The sequence below is a fragment of the Diorhabda sublineata genome, chromosome 11, assembly GCF_026230105.1.
Source record: "Diorhabda sublineata isolate icDioSubl1.1 chromosome 11, icDioSubl1.1, whole genome shotgun sequence".
Classification (NCBI taxonomy): domain Eukaryota; kingdom Metazoa; phylum Arthropoda; class Insecta; order Coleoptera; family Chrysomelidae; genus Diorhabda; species Diorhabda sublineata.
In genome coordinates, this window is record NC_079484.1 from 3,243,328 (window position 1) to 3,261,210 (window position 17,883).

General features: G+C 32.8%; 2 protein-coding genes across 2 annotated transcripts; both read left to right on the top strand.

Annotated features, from left to right (window-relative positions):
- Positions 1 to 19: 19 nt before the first annotated feature.
- Positions 20 to 4,765, top strand: LOC130450297 (endocuticle structural glycoprotein ABD-4-like). Its single transcript, XM_056788625.1, has 3 exons — positions 20 to 205; positions 403 to 533; positions 4,427 to 4,765. The coding sequence occupies exons 1-3, from the start codon at positions 197 to 199 to the stop codon at positions 4,692 to 4,694; spliced, it is 408 nt and encodes a 135-aa protein (XP_056644603.1). The 5' UTR covers positions 20 to 196; the 3' UTR covers positions 4,695 to 4,765.
- Positions 4,766 to 9,214: 4,449 nt separating this feature from the next.
- Positions 9,215 to 11,129, top strand: LOC130450299 (endocuticle structural glycoprotein ABD-4-like). The gene is made up of 3 exons (XM_056788626.1): positions 9,215 to 9,299; positions 10,022 to 10,155; positions 10,721 to 11,129. The coding sequence occupies exons 1-3, from the start codon at positions 9,291 to 9,293 to the stop codon at positions 10,998 to 11,000; spliced, it is 423 nt and encodes a 140-aa protein (XP_056644604.1). The 5' UTR covers positions 9,215 to 9,290; the 3' UTR covers positions 11,001 to 11,129.
- Positions 11,130 to 17,883: the final 6,754 nt, after the last annotated feature.

Genomic DNA, 17,883 nt, shown 5'->3' on the forward strand with positions numbered 1-17,883 from the left:
GCTCACGGCTATTTACTGGCATTTCGTAAATATTTTAAAGTTCATGTGTAACTATAATTATCCGATAAACAATAATACGTTTTTTTTTTGGGTTGAACCCAGATGTAGAGTGGGGACTTTACTTGAAAAAAAAATATAAATATCTCCATTTCTATTCGGTACGGTATAGTTGAAAATTCATCACAATTACAACAAAATGAAACTGGTAGGTGATTTGCTTCACATGAATTTTTCCAATAAGTTATTGATAAATAAATAAATTGTTGATATTGCTGAAATTTATGTTTTTGTTTTTTAATTCTCACTGTTTAGAGACTTAAGGCTGAATAATAAATATTCAACCCATATAAAACATTATTATATTTTTATAACTTAATAATAATACTTTATTTTTACTTCCAGGTGATATTTGCATCTGTAATTCTTGCGGTGAGCTGCGCCCCCCCTGCAGCAAAGGAAATAAATAAAGAAGTAATACCAATAGTGAGGTTAGAAAATGAAGGTGTGAATTCTGATGGATCTTATAGCTGGAAGTGAGTGAAAAACTTCATACGTAGTGAATTCAGATGACAGATATAGTTTTAGTAAACCCATTTCACGATTTTTTAAAAAACAAACAGTGATTTGTAGATTTGCAATATCAGAAGTGATTTCTGCCTTATACAACACACTTTATTTGTTGTAATTCCAACGAAAATCATTTGTAAATCAACTTGATACTTGAATTGAATATCTGGAACTCATTCTGCGTGTATAAAACACTAATGGATACTTAAAATTCATCTGGCTCTTCATAAAACCCCAAGTTCGGATATTTTTTTAGTAGAGAATTGAAGAGGGGGAGGTTAATTGTAAATAATAAACATTTACTTATCTTTTTTCACAAAACAGTATCACTAAATCCTATAATTAAAAATTTAAATGACTTAATATATATAATCGTCGAAGTAGATAGTTCCAAGAGGGTGACATGTTCGATTGTAAGAGGTGTGGAAAGTTGCCTAATCAATAGGGCCGATTATTACGTAGAAACATGTGTTTTTGTCTCTTTTTTGGAGTATTCCAATCATCAATATATTCACCTATTTTTTAGCACAAACTAAATCCTATAATTAAAAATTTAAATGACTTTAAAATATATAATCGTCGAAGTAGATAGTTCCAAGAGGGTGACATGTTCGATTGTAAGAGGTGTGGAAAGTTGCCTAATCAATAGGGCCGATTATTACGTAGAAACATGTGTATTTGTCTCTTTTTTGGAGTATTCCAATCATCAATATATTCACCTATTTTTTAGCACAAACTAAATCCTATAATTAAAAATTTAAATGATTTTAATATATATAATCGTCGAAGTAGATAGTTCCAAGAGGGTGACATGTTCGATTGTAAGAGGTACGGAAAGTTGTCTAATCAATAGGGCCGATTATTACGTAGAAACACGTGTTTTTGTCTCTTTTTTGGAGTATTCCAATTATCAATATATTCACCTATTTTTTAGTACAAACTAAATCCTATAATTAAAAATTTAAATGACTTTAATATATATAATCGTCGAAGTAGATAGTTCCAAGAGGGTGACATGTTCGATTGTAAGAGGTACGGAAAGTTGCCTAATCAATAGGGCCGATTATTACGTAGAAACATGAGTTTTTGTCTCTTTTTTGGAGTATTCCAATTATCAATATATTCACCTATTTTTTAGCACAAACTAAATCCTATAATTAAAAATTTAAATGACTTAATATATATAATCGTCGAAGTAGATAGTTCCAAGAGGGTGACATGTTCGATTGTAAGAGGTGTGGAAAGTTGCCTAATCAATAGGGCCGATTATTACGTAGAAACATGTGTTTTTGTCTCTTTTTTGGAGTATTCCAATTATCAATATATTCACCTATTTTTTAGCACAAACTAAATCCTATAATTAAAAATTTAAATGACTTTAATATATATAATCGTCGAAGTAGATAGTTCCAAGAGGGTGACATGTTCGATTGTAAGAGGTGTGGAAAGTTGCCTAATCAATAGGGCCGATTATTACGTAGAAACATGTGTTTTTGTCTCTTTTTTGGAGTATTCCAATTATCAATATATTCACCTATTTTTTAGCACAAACTAAATCCTATAATTAAAAATTTAAATGACTTTAATATATATAATCGTCGAAGTAGATAGTTCCAAGAGGGTGACATGTTCGATTGTAAGAGGTACGGAAAGTTGCCTAATCAATAGGGCCGATTATTACGTACAAACATGAGTTTTTGACTCTTTTTTGGAGTATTACAATCATCAATATATTCACCTATTTTTTAGCACAAACTAAATCCTATAATTAAAAAATTAAATGATTTTAATATATATAATCGTCGAAGTAGATAGTTCCAAGAGGGTGACATGTTCGATTGTAAGAGGTACGGAAAGTTGCCTAATCAATAGGGCCGATTATTACGTAGAAACATGTTTTTTGTCTCTTTTTTGGAGTATTCCAATCATCAATATATTCACCTATTTTTTGGCACAAACTAAATCCTATAATTAAAAATTTAAATGACTTTAATATATATAATCGTCGAAGTAGATAGTTCCAAGAGGGTGACATGTTCGATTGTAAGAGGTACGGAAAGTTGCCTAATCAATAGGGCCGATTATTACGTAGAAACATGTTTTTTGTCTCTTTTTTGGAGTATTCCAATCATCAATATATTCACCTATTTTTTAGCACAAACTAAATCCTATAATTAAAAATTTAAATGACTTTAAAATATATAATCGTCGAAGTAGATAGTTCCAAGAGGGTGACATGTTCGATTGTAAGAGGTGTGGAAAGTTGCCTAATCAATAGGGCCGATTATTACGTAGAAACATGTGTTTTTGTCTCTTTTTTGGAGTATTCCAATCATCATTATATTCACCTATTTTTTAGCACAAACTAAATCCTATAATTAAAAATTTAAATGACTTTAAAATATATAATCGTCGAAGTAGATAGTTCCAAGAGGGTGACATGTTCGATTGTAAGAGGTGTGGAAAGTTGCCTAATCAATAGGGCCGATTATTACGTAGAAACATGTGTTTTTGTCTCTTTTTTGGAGTATTCCAATTATCAATATATTCACCTATTTTTTAGCACAAACTAAATCCTATAATTAAAAATTTAAATGACTTTAATATATATAATCGTCGAAGTAGATAGTTCCAAGAGGGTGACATGTTCGATTGTAAGAGGTACGGAAAGTTGCCTAATCAATAGGGCCGATTATTACGTACAAACATGAGTTTTTGACTCTTTTTTGGAGTATTACAATCATCAATATATTCACCTATTTTTTAGCACAAACTAAATCCTATAATTAAAAAATTAAATGATTTTAATATATATAATCGTCGAAGTAGATAGTTCCAAGAGGGTGACATGTTCGATTGTAAGAGGTACGGAAAGTTGCCTAATCAATAGGGCCGATTATTACGTAGAAACATGTTTTTTGTCTCTTTTTTGGAGTATTCCAATCATCAATATATTCACCTATTTTTTGGCACAAACTAAATCCTATAATTAAAAATTTAAATGACTTTAATATATATAATCGTCGAAGTAGATAGTTCCAAGAGGGTGACATGTTCGATTGTAAGAGGTACGGAAAGTTGCCTAATCAATAGGGCCGATTATTACGTAGAAACATGTTTTTTGTCTCTTTTTTGGAGTATTCCAATCATCAATATATTCACCTATTTTTTAGCACAAACTAAATCCTATAATTAAAAATTTAAATGACTTTAAAATATATAATCGTCGAAGTAGATAGTTCCAAGAGGGTGACATGTTCGATTGTAAGAGGTGTGGAAAGTTGCCTAATCAATAGGGCCGATTATTACGTAGAAACATGTGTTTTTGTCTCTTTTTTGGAGTATTCCAATTATCAATATATTCACCTATTTTTTAGCACAAACTAAATCCTATAATTAAAAATTTAAATGACTTTAATATATATAATCGTCGAAGTAGATAGTTCCAAGAGGGTGACATGTTCGATTGTAAGAGGTACGGAAAGTTGCCTAATCAATAGGGCCGATTATTACGTAGAAACACGTGTTTTTGTCTCTTTTTTGGAGTATTCCAATTATCAATATATTCACCTATTTTTTAGCACAAACTAAATCCTCTAATTAAAAATTTAAATGACTTTAATATATATAATCGTCGAAGTAGATAGTTCCAAGAGGGTGACATGTTCGATTGTAAGAGGTACGGAAAGTTGCCTAATCAATAGGGCCGATTATTACGTAGAAACATGTGTTTTTGTCTCTTTTTTGGAGTATTCCAATCATCAATATATCCACCTTTTTTTAGTACAATTGTTGGTTCACGTAAAGTCAATTTTTACTGTGATATGTTTATTTAATAATCATTTTATATGAATTTTAGTTTTGAGACCGGAAATAATATAGCAGCTCATGAAGAAGGTACTGTTAAAAAGGGAGATAAACCCGATGAAGCCGAATTAGAAGTTGTCGGAGGTTACGAATATACTAACGAAGACGGCACCAAAGTCCAAATTAGCTATATAGCTAATAAAGATGGTTTCCAACCCCAAGGGGATGTTCTCCCAACTCCTCCACCAATTCCACCAGCAATTGCAAGGCTTTTGGAATATATTAAAGCTCATCCTTCAGAAGAAGATCAAAAACAGTGAAAGAATATTTGATTTCAAATTAGATATACGGCAGTTTTTGTATATACAATGTAAATAAAAAATATTTTTTATTTTTGTTGTTTTTTTACTTCAGCAAAGCGGTAATTTTATATTATTGAAGTCGATGCGTTTTTCGGTTCTGGTAATTCCAAAAATCATCCGATTTAAATGATTTTTTTTCTTCGTTTTCACGACAGATTTACAAAACAAATTACGGAAATTCAAGGTTTTCAACGTTCATTTGAATCAACAAATTCACGTATAATTTAATAGTGATTAATTGAAGTTTTAATTTTTTTCCTTAAACCATACAAAAAATCCAACAAATTGAAAAAATGCATGAGAGTAGGTGTTGGGAAGGGCGTTAAGTTAGGTGGAGTTTCGGTTAGGTTCAGAAAGGAACATATGGAGCCACCGAATCATTCCTATTATCGAAGTCTGGGTGAACTGGGAGCAAGAGGAAACTGAACTACTTCTTAACCCAAGCACTCACAGCCCATGGATGCTTTTCCAGGTACCTTTATACCAGGCGGTGATCAGACACTCATAAATGCATCTAGCAGTGAGAAAGACGATGCCTAGCATACTGTTGTAAATGGGAAGAAGTGAAAAACTTGTATATCCGGAGAAGTGGACGAAATTTCAATATTGCCAACGTGATGGAATAATGCTCATTATAAATTAAAGAGAAAGAGTCTTTGCAATGGTATCCGCTCTTGGTCCATTGCACAGTGCGGGTGCCCATGGGGAGTTTTGGTCGGTAAGAGGCCGACAATACCCGACGCTGGGTGTTTATGAGGGTTTCCTCCCTTTCAGGAAAAATGTTAGGCTTGGAATAAGTTTTTTTTTACAAAAGATATAAGAACTTTGCAAAAGCTATGAACGATAATGTCCAAAGAAGAGAAATACGTTTATGATAATCCATTTTTTAGAAATTTACCTCTAAATTTCAAGTCTCTTTTGAGTTATCCGCAAAAATGCACTGTTGAAAAAATCCAGTAACACGAAATTCGCTTTTTGTAAGAGTAATTTTGAGATTAGGAAAAAATTACAAGAAACCTTTTTTGTGGGAAATTTTTTAAACTACATTTTTGATCTCTTCACTTTTTTCAAAATTAGGCATAGATTCCGAGTTATTTGCAAAATTTGAAATTTTGAAAATTTAAACAAAAATATATCGCTAAACGGCCAAAATTTTGATGTTAATTTTTACTGTATCTATAAACCACTCCCAGAACTACCCGAATCCAGAAAATCAGCGACATAACTAATTTACGTGAGTTTTGGCTTTAATTGAGCTGTACTTGAACTTAATGAAAAATACCAAAGTTCAGGTTTGAAATACCAGCTATGGATTAAATGCGAACATCCTCCAAAATATTTATTTCTTAAGTCGAATTTATTGAAAGTAAAAGCAAGTAAAATCGGCTTGAATAAAACATTTATGCACGCGTCAGCGACAAGTTTCAACAAGCTCTACACAAAGTGCCAACTAGCTGCTTAGATCCATTTTATTATAGTGGACGACCACACAGTCAAATTGTTTTGAGAAATGTCTCTAATAGAGAGAAAATTGTTGACTAAAAAAAGGATTAACACCAACCCAAATCTTTAGAAGATGACCTACTTGTGAAGGTGACTACTTAATGAAACATTGAAGTGACTGGCGCCTAATATTAAAAAAAATTGCGGCACGCACCGGCATTTCCAAAACAAGTATTCCAAAAGTCTTAAAATATGACAAAAATGGTGACTCTTATTCTCAAAAGCAACGTCGAGTAGAATGTTGTGAGCGATTTTTGGATATTTACCACGAGGACCAAAAAAGTGTGATCCGATAAAATCAAAGGTCACGGAAAGCACCAAAAAAGTGATTGTTACAATATTTTGCGACTACAAGGACTTCAAGGCATCAAGTCCGAAGAAGTTGCGTCATAAAATTGTTAACAAATCAGTCGAAGTGACAATTATCCAGTCTACATTGCACATCCACCGTATAGTCCTGATCTGGCCCTGTCCGTCTACGAACATTTTAATTCCGAAGATGAATCTTAATTAAAATATTTATAAGTTTCATTTTCGCTCATTTTAAGTTACTAAAATAGATAATGAAGTCGTTGTTTATTATGTCAAAGTATTAATAATTGTTTTTTAAGTAATCAAAATATGTTTGTTAACCACTAGAAATTAATTATATATAAATATTTCAACATGCACTTCGTAAGACATGAAATTAAAATTATTTTTATAAATCCACGCCTCTGTTGTATAACTAACAATCATATTTGACATAATCAACTTTGTTTATATTATGATTCAATACTATACAGTCAAAATTAGTCTTAAAGACAATAAAATGAACACTTAGGAAAGAATGAAATTATATTAGGACAAACTGTATGGAATGGACAACTAAGAAAGGCAGTTGGCCATATCTCAGAGACGGACTATATTATTACAGCTTCAGGGAAAAAGATTATAACAAAAGTAACCACGAGAAATACATTGAAATTATTTTTAGTACGTTTGGTCCACTACTAGAGGGACTATTTGAAAATATAAAATTAATAAAGCAAAATTTTTTACAATTTAACCAATTAATTTGCACTGGTTTAGTCTATCTCTTCAAATAAGAGTTGGAGCATTGTTATAAAAAATGTCCTAAGTCCGGTTCTGCTCAGCCGATTTTTATAAGCTAGTATTCTTTCAAAGTGCTTTATTCAGCAATACGAAATATATAAATTCTAAGCAATTTAAATAGCAATAATTTTTCGAGTTTCAATGATTTTAAAAAATGAGTAATATTTCTTATATAATTCTTATTTAGTGTTTACTGTTTTCAATGTACAAAAAAGTTCAAAAATTACAAAACTCGACATGTAAATTGCGCTAATAATAGATAGATAAACGTCTATAAGCCCAAATATAAAATCAGTTACTCCCTAACTCTCTGGAATCTTTAAATAACGCAATATTAAGACAGCGTACGGTTAAACCCTCAATATTCAATCCATTTTCACTGAAATAAAAGATAAAAAGCCCATCAAAACATAGTATATGAAATTCCTTGCTCAAATTGTGACAAAAAGTACATTGGTCAGTCTAAGAAGTCACTCACTAATCGAATAACTTGTTTTATTTTAATTCTATTAAACCTAACCTATGAAATCCAACTCATGACTACCTAAAATATTACCTAACCTTACCTAACCTAACCTAACCTATAAAAATTCAATGTGATTTTTAAACTAACCAATCACTATTCAAAATCATTCACAACAATCTAACTTTTTGCTAACCTAAAAAACTCAACGTCATTCATAATCTAACTAATGAAAACTAATAACGATTTCGATTAGTGTTTGAACGTTTAAATAATGATCGGGTTGACCTAATCATAATTTCTTACGCATCGGTAACACCACAAAACATAACCAACAAAAAGGTCTGAATTTCAGTAAGAAAAATTTAGTTCTGTCACTTACCGATCGTGGCGCTTGTATAATAAAAATGTGCCATTACTGCCAATGTCAATTGTCAAGATAAATAATCATTTGTTTGAATTTCCCGAACGCTGTCTTGATCTGTGTTGTAAACGGGAAAAATTTTGTAAAATTTAATGCTCAATATCAAATTATCGCATGTGTGAAAATAATTTTCTGGAAAGTGATTTTACAAATTTCAATAGAAAACATTTGAAGTATGAAGCTATCCTATCTATTCCTATCCCTTATCTACCTTAATTGTCTACTTCCGTTTATGAATTTTTCTTGGCTTAGTTGAAAATGTTTGTGAATATTATTTTGTAAATAAACGTGTCCCAGTTGTTTTTTATTATGAATTGAGGAAACTGCGAAATCGGAACTGGATGGAAATTAATACAGTAGATATTCTATGTTGTAAATTTGAATAAACCGCGAAAATAGGTTAGTTCTGCAAAGTACCATCGAGGGCACTGGTATCGAAAATCCGCCATGTTTTTTCCATTGAATAACAAGCTTTCATTACTACTTAGGGTATGTTCTGTGTGCGAAAAGACGAAAAGAATTAAGCTTCAGTGTAACAAATTTTAATTTAATGATATTAAATTTATCCGACGTTATTTCTTCAATTGATAGGCGATCCTCTCAAATCCAGGCCATTGTCAGGTTTCATTAGACTTTACAATGTTTGTATAACCCAAAGAAAAAGTCTCTATATTTTGTTGTCTATTTTATTGCAAATAAGCTAATTGTTATGTAAATAAATATCTCATTGAATGTAATTTGTGACACTGTCTGGATGTAAATTGACGCCAGCGGCTGTATTATGAGAATCTGTTGATGAATTATCATAACCTCACATTCTAACTTTGTAATTATTCATATTTTATCGAATATTATTATGAGAACGTACCATTTACCGGATTTTTAATACTTGTACATACATACAAAGATTTAAGTGAGGATGACAATGATGAAAACTTTCGACATAAGCAAATAAGATCAAGATAGTCTTTATAAAAATGAAGAGGGGTGTGGTGTCGATTATAAATACTAAGACACTTGCTGAAAACAGCACAGTTTGAGCTTACCTTAACTATACTTCTCAAACACAATGAAATTGGTAGGTTTTTTTGATATAAGCAAGTGGAGAAGTGTTGACAAGTGGATTTTTTTGTGTTGAAAACTTCGAGAAATGTGTAATTTCATTGTTATAGTTTTTTTTTTGGTGAATATTCATAATTTTACTATCGAAATCAACACAAATCTAAGTCAATTTAATTTATTTTTATATATTTTCTATATTTGAATCTTGCTGGTATATAATCTTATATTCTTTTTATCAAAATTTCATCAATTTCAAGAAATATTAACAATCTTTTTTATATCCATCATTTATTTCGTTATTTCTGCTTTCTACACAAACACAAGGTCAAGAAGTTTCTTAAAATTCATCAAGCAATCATTGTTGGCTTCAAACAAACTGCGTTTCAGTGATTTTTTCCCTAAAATAGGTCCTTAATATGTTTTTTTTTCACTTTACCTTTTAAAATAGATGATTAAACATTATTCTACATACGTAAATTCGTCGTTATCTTCCGCCAAACATCTTGCTGCTTGACTTGTATCTCTCGGATTCTTTATTAATGTGCTTGCTAATATTTGAACTGCTACAAATGTTAGCGCCCAAAAAATTACGAGTTTGTTCAAGTTATAGATCCTAACCTAACCTAACCTAATCTAATCTAACCTAACCTAGCCTAAACATACCTTAACTTTGAAATTATTTACAAAAAATTGTGTGGAAACATTGTGTGATTGATCAGTAAAATTATTTATTGTTAGATCATCGTCAGTTTAGCCTTCTTGTCAGTCTGTTACGGACGTCCCGCTGACGCACCAACAGCCAGTGATGCTCCAATTGCTATCGTTAAATTTGATAATGAAGGAGTAAACGCTGACGGATCTTACAAATGGAGGTAAATAATCTAATTCATCTTTATATATCTATCTAATGAATCGGGTTCGTAGGTTAATAATTAAATCCATCAATTAACTTTATTTTCCTTCCTTAATCAAGAGGATTTCTAGACAGATATTTCTACTATTGAAATATTTGAAGATGGATATTTTTAGTACGACATAATGGATGATTTATATCGCTCTTTTCTTCAAAGTACTAATATTAACAACATTAACAGGAAACACAAAGTTGGAAAGGACTTGATTTTGCTTTGTTGTGGACTTCTCAACGCTAGAGATGGTGTCAAAACTTCACCCTTTGAATACGTTTAATTTTTGGAAAATCGAAAGTTATTTGTAGCTTACCGCGTTGTATTGATAAATAATAAAGCCTATTTTACACGTATATATCTTAGCATATCGATTCGCAAACATTCAAGAACTCAAATCGGCTGGATAAATGAATACACACATTTTTACTTTATTTTGAGGTTCTTAGCTTTTAACTAGTTAATAATTTTTGAGTTGCTACATGTTTAATAAGCGAAAGTTCATTGTTTCAATTCAAATTTCAACTTTCAGCTTTGAATCGGCGAACGGAATCAAAGCTGAAGAACAAGGATCTTTCAAACCAGGTGCCAGCGACGGTGAAAGTATAGCAGAAGTTTCAGGACAGGTTGAATATAAAGGCGATGACGGTAATCCAATCCATCTAACCTACGTAGCTAACGAAAACGGTTTCCAACCTCAAGGAGATCATTTACCTACTTCTCCTCCAATTCCTCCAGCCATTCAGAGGTCTTTGGACTATTTAGCTGCCAATCCTCAACCCGAAGATGATGCTACGTCAAGACGAAAATAAATTCAAGAATAATATGGTTTTTGTAAAGAAAAATTGACCGAATTCAGTCAACATTTGGAAAACTTTTCATCATATTATTCTATTTATTTCTAGTTTTGAATGGGCATGTTACTTATTTTTATATTTGATGTACTTTTTTACTTATATATGTGAATAAAAAATTGCGTTTCACATGTTTGTTCTTGTTAAAGTCATACCCACAGAATTCACTTCGAGGTTGATATTTAGATTGTTGTTAAACGACGATCTTGTTGTACACGTGTTCATTTCAGTTTCCTTTCGTCCACGCTTTCGTGGTCCTCCTTGAATATTTTTTACCATCGACGAAACACTTCTTCACCTAACCAAAAATCATCATACTTTCAATACTAAACCTTTCTTTGTGAACATTCTTGTACTTTCTTCAGCACGTGAAATCGAACTATAGAAAAAAATATAAGAATTGAAATTATATTTTGTTTGTTTACTAAAGTTTCATATTCTCTACTTGAAGATTCTACTTTTGTTTCGTAGTCAAATAAACTAAAGAAACAGTGAATCTGGAGAGATTTATTCGAGGCTCCATCATTATAAATCCACTTGCAATTTCTACCTACTTGTTTTTGTAAAATTAAAAGTTAATTGTTCCAAATTAGAAAAAAAAAGATGAAGATAAACAAAGAATCTCTTGACGAAGTGAAAACTTGTAGGGGCGACATAGTAAAAAAATTTAAAGTGAAAAAAGATATAAAACAGTAGTAGATATCGATCTTTTGAGGTGGAAATCTATTTTCCATGGTCCAACATAAACGAAAATTGATTTTAGCACACGATAAGTTCCTCCAAAGTAAGGAGTTCGAGAGGACAAATTTGCCAGAAACTTTTTGATTTACTTGACGTTTCAAGCAAAACTATCAGAAGGCATTTTTCGAACGTAAAGCTAAAAGATACTTTCCTTTATCATGTCTTGTCAAAAAAAGGCTTTAGTGTGGTTACAAAGGTATTACCACAACCAAAAACTACTTTAAAATCAACAATTTTGACGACCTACCTTAGATCCATAGGTTTTATTTAGGTGGCTTGAGGTCTAGTGAATTTAGATTATTCTACCATCTTGTAAAATGAATCTCTCATGTGGTTCTTCATTAGGAGGTTTCTTAAGTTTAGTACAACAACTTCTTGCTCATTCAGGTGACTTGTGGTCCAGTGGAACTGAACTATTCCATCTTCCGTCATCTTGGATGATGAATCTCTCATATACGAATAGTTTTTTGTTATGGGCTTTCTTGAGTCTAGTACCACAAACTTTTAGCTTATTCAATGACTTGTAGTCCACTAAATCTAGATTCTTTCATATTCTACCATCTTGTAAACTGAATCTCTCATGTGGTTCTTCATTAGGAGGTTTCTTAAGTTTAGTACAACAACTTCTTGCTCATTCAGGTGACTTGTGGTCCAGTGGAACTGAACTATTCCATCTTCCATCATCTTGGATGATGAATCTCTCATATACGAATAGTTTTTTGTTATGGGCTTTCTTGAGTCTAGTACCACAAACTTTTAGCTTATTCAAGTGACTTGTAGTCCACTAAATCTAGATTCTTTCATATTCTACCATCTTGTAAACTGAATCTCTCATGTGGTTCTTCATTAGGAGGTTTCTTAAGTTTAGTACAACAACTTCTTGCTCATTCAGGTGACTTGTGGTCCAGTGGAACTAAACTATTCCATATTCCATCATATTGGATGATGAATCTCTCATATACGAATAGTTTTTTGTTATGGGCTTTCTTGAGTCTAGTACCACAAACTTTTAGCTTATTCAAGTGACTTGTAGTCCACTAAATCTAGATTCTTTCATATTCTACCATCTTGTAAACTGAATCTCTCATGTGGTTCTTCATTAGGAGGTTTCTTAAGTTTAGTACAACAACTTCTTGCTCATTCAGGTGACTTGTGGTCCAGTGGAACTAAACTATTCCATATTCCATCATATTGGATGATGAATCTCTCATATACGAATAGTTTTTTGTTATGGGCTTTCTTGAGTCTAGTACCACAAACTTTTAGCTTATTCAAGTGACTTGTAGTCCACTAAATCTAGATTCTTTCATATTCTACCATCTTGTAAACTGAATCTCTCATGTGGTTCTTCATTAGGAGGTTTCTTAAGTTTAGTACAACAACTTCTTGCTCATTCAGGTGACTTGTGGTCCAGTGGAACTAAACTATTCCATATTCCATCATATTGGATGATGAATCTCTCATATACGAATAGTTTTTTGTTATGGGCTTTCTTGAGTCTAGTACCACAAACTTTTAGCTTATTCAAGTGACTTGTAGTCCACTAAATCTAGATTCTTTCATATTCTACCATCTTGTAAACTGAATCTCTCATGTGGTTCTTCATTAGGAGGTTTCTTAAGTTTAGTACAACAACTTCTTGCTCATTCAGGTGACTTGTGGTCCAGTGGAACTAAACTATTCCATCTTCCGTCATCTTGGATGATGAATCTCTCATATACGAATAGTTTTTTGTTATGGGCTTTCTTGAGTCTAGTACCACAAACTTTTAGCTTATTCAATGACTTGTAGTCCACTAAATCTAGATTCTTTCATATTCTACCATCTTGTAAACTGAATCTCTCATGTGGTTCTTCATTAGGAGGTTTCTTAAGTTTAGTACAACAACTTCTTGCTCATTCAGGTGACTTGTGGTCCAGTGGAACTAAACTATTCCATCTTCCGTCATCTTGGATGATGAATCTCTCATATACGAATAGTTTTTTGTTATGGGCTTTCTTGAGTCTAGTACCACAAACTTTTAGCTTATTCAAGTGACTTGTAGTCCACTAAATCTAGATTCTTTCATATTCTACCATCTTGTAAACTGAATCTCTCATGTGGTTCTTCATTAGGAGGTTTCTTAAGTTTAGTACAACAACTTCTTGCTCATTCAGGTGACTTGTGGTCCAGTGGAACTAAACTATTCCATATTCCATCATATTGGATGATGAATCTCTCATATACGAATAGTTTTTTGTTATGGGCTTTCTTGAGTCTAGTACCACAAACTTTTAGCTTATTCAATGACTTGTAGTCCACTAAATCTAGATTCTTTCATATTCTACCATCTTGTAAACTGAATCTCTCATGTGGTTCTTCATTAGGAGGTTTCTTAAGTTTAGTACAACAACTTCTTGCTCATTCAGGTGACTTGTGGTCCAGTGGAACTGAACTATTCCATCTTCCGTCATCTTGGATGATGAATCTCTCATATACGAATAGTTTTTTGTTATGGGCTTTCTTGAGTCTAGTACCACAAACTTTTAGCTTATTCAAGTGACTTGTAGTCCACTAAATCTAGATTCTTTCATATTCTACCATCTTGTAAACTGAATCTCTCATGTGGTTCTTCATTAGGAGGTTTCTTAAGTTTAGTACAACAACTTCTTGCTCATTCAGGTGACTTGTGGTCCAGTGGAACTAAACTATTCCATATTCCATCATATTGGATGATGAATCTCTCATATACGAATAGTTTTTTGTTATGGGCTTTCTTGAGTCTAGTACCACAAACTTTTAGCTTATTCAAGTGACTTGTAGTCCACTAAATCTAGATTCTTTCATATTCTACCATCTTGTAAACTGAATCTCTCATGTGGTTCTTCATTAGGAGGTTTCTTAAGTTTAGTACAACAACTTCTTGCTCATTCAGGTGACTTGTGGTCCAGTGGAACTGAACTATTCCATCTTCCGTCATCTTGGATGATGAATCTCTCATATACGAATAGTTTTTTGTTATGGGCTTTCTTGAGTCTAGTACCAAAAACTTTTAACTTATTCAGGTGACTTGTAGTTCACTAAATCTAGATTCTTCCATATTCTACCATCTTGTACATTGAATCTCTCATGTGGTTCTTCATTAGGAGGTTTCTTAAGTTTAGTACCACAACTTCTTGCTTATTCAGGTGACTTGTGGTCCAGTGGAACTAAACTATTCCATCTTCCGTCATCTTGGATGATGAATCTCTCATATACGAATAGTTTTTTGTTATGGGCTTTCTTGAGTCTAGTACCACAAACTTTTAACTTATTCAAGTGACTTGTAGTCCACTAAATCTAGATTCTTCCATATTCTACCAGCTTGTAAACTGAATCTCTCATGTGGTTCTTCATTAGGAGGTTTCTTAAGTTTAGTACAACAACTTCTTGCTCATTCAGGTGACTTGTGGTCCAGTGGAACTAAACTATTCCATCTTCCGTCATCTTGGATGATGAATCTCTCATATACGTATAGTTTTTTGTTACGGGCTTTCTTGAGTCTAGTACCACAAACTTTTAGCTTATTCAAGTGACTTGTAGTCCACTAAATCTAGATTCTTTCATATTCTACCAGCTTGTAAACTGAATCTCTCATGTGGTTCTTCATTAGGAGGTTTCTTAAGTTTAGTACAACAACTTCTTGCTCATTCAGGTGACTTGTGGTCCAGTGGAACTAAACTATTCCATCTTCCGTCATCTTGGATGATGAATCTCTCATATACGTATAGTTTTTTGTTACGGGCTTTCTTGAGTCTAGTACCACAAACTTTTAGCTTATTCAAGTGACTTGTAGTCCACTAAATCTAGATTCTTTCATATTCTACCAGCTTGTAAACTGAATCTCTCATGTGGTTCTTCATTAGGAGGTTTCTTAAGTTTAGTACAACAACTTCTTGCTCATTCAGGTGACTTGTGGTCCAGTGGAACTAAACTATTGCATCTTCCGTCATCTTGGATGATGAATCTCTCATATACGTATAGTTTTTTGTTACGGGCTTTCTTGAGTCTAGTACCACAAACTTTTAGCTTATTCAAGTGACTTGTAGTCCACTAAATCTAGATTCTTTCATATTCTACCAGCTTGTAAACTGAATCTCTCATGTGGTTCTTCATTAGGAGGTTTCTTAAGTTTAGTACAACAACTTCTTGCTCATTCAGGTGACTTGTGGTCCAGTGGAACTAAACTATTCCATCTTCCGTCATCTTGGATGATGAATCTCTCATATACGAATAGTTTTTTGTTATGGGCTTTCTTGAGTCTAGTACCACAAACTTTTAACTTATTCAGGTGACTTGTAGTCCACTAAATCTAGATTCTTCCATATTCTACCATCTTGTACATTGAATCTCTCATGTGGTTCTTCATTAGGAGGTTTCTTAAGTTTAGTACAACAACTTCTTGCTCATTCAGGTGACTTGTGGTCCAGTGGAACTAAACTATTCCATCTTCCGTCATCTTGGATGATGAATCTCTCATATACGTATAGTTTTTTGTTACGGGCTTTCTTGAGTCTAGTACCACAAACTTTTAGCTTATTCAAGTGACTTGTAGTCCACTAAATCTAGATTCTTTCATATTCTACCATCTTGTAAACTGAATCTCTCATGTGGTTCTTCATTAGGAGGTTTCTTAAGTTTAGTACAACAACTTCTTGCTCATTCAGGTGACTTGTGGTCCAGTGGAACTAAACTATTCCATCTTCCGTCATCTTGGATGATGAATCTCTCATATACGTATAGTTTTTTGTTACGGGCTTTCTTGAGTCTAGTACCACAAACTTTTAGCTTATTCAAGTGACTTGTAGTCCACTAAATCTAGATTCTTTCATATTCTACCAGCTTGTAAACTGAATCTCTCATGTGGTTCTTCATTAGGAGGTTTCTTAAGTTTAGTACAACAACTTCTTGCTCATTCAGGTGACTTGTGGTCCAGTGGAACTAAACTATTCCATCTTCCGTCATCTTGGATGATGAATCTCTCATATACGAATAGTTTTTTGTTATGGGCTTTCTTGAGTCTAGTACCACAAACTTTTAACTTATTCAGGTGACTTGTAGTCCACTAAATCTAGATTCTTCCATATTCTACCATCTTGTACATTGAATCTCTCATGTGGTTCTTCATTAGGAGGTTTCTTAAGTTTAGTACAACAACTTCTTGCTCATTCAGGTGACTTGTGGTCCAGTGGAACTAAACTATTCCATCTTCCGTCATCTTGGATGATGAATCTCTCATATACGTATAGTTTTTTGTTACGGGCTTTCTTGAGTCTAGTACCACAAACTTTTAGCTTATTCAAGTGACTTGTAGTCCACTAAATCTAGATTCTTTCATATTCTACCAGCTTGTAAACTGAATCTCTCATGTGGTTCTTCATTAGGAGGTTTCTTAAGTTTAGTACCACAACTTCTTGCTCATTCAGGTGACTTGTGGTCCAGTGGAACTAAACTATTCCATCTTCCGTCATCTTGGATGATGAATCTCTCATACACGAATAGTTTTTTGTTATGGGCTTTCTTGAGTCTAGTACCAAAAACTTTTAACTTATTCAGGTGACTTGTAGTCCACTAAATCTAGATTCTTCCATATTCTACCATCTTGTACATTGAATCTCTCATGTGGTTCTTCATTAGGAGGTTTCTTAAGTTTAGTACAACAACTTCTTGCTCATTCAGGTGACTTGTGGTCCAGTGGAACTGAACTATTCCATCTTCCGTCATCTTGGATGATGAATCTCTCATATACGAATAGTTTTTTGTTATGGGCTTTCTTGAGTCTAGTACCACAAACTTTTAACTTATTCGGGTGACTTGTAGTCCACTAAATCTAGATTCTTCCATATTCTACCATCTTGTAAACTGAATCTCTCATGTGGTTCTTCATTAGGAGGTTTCTTAAGTTTAGTACAACAACTTCTTGCTCATTCAGGTGACTTGTGGTCCAGTGGAACTAAACTATTCCATCTTCCGTCATCTTGGATGATGAATCTCTCATATACGAATAGTTTTTTGTTATGGGCTTTCTTGAGTCTAGTACCAAAAACTTTTAACTTATTCAGGTGACTTGTAGTCCACTAAA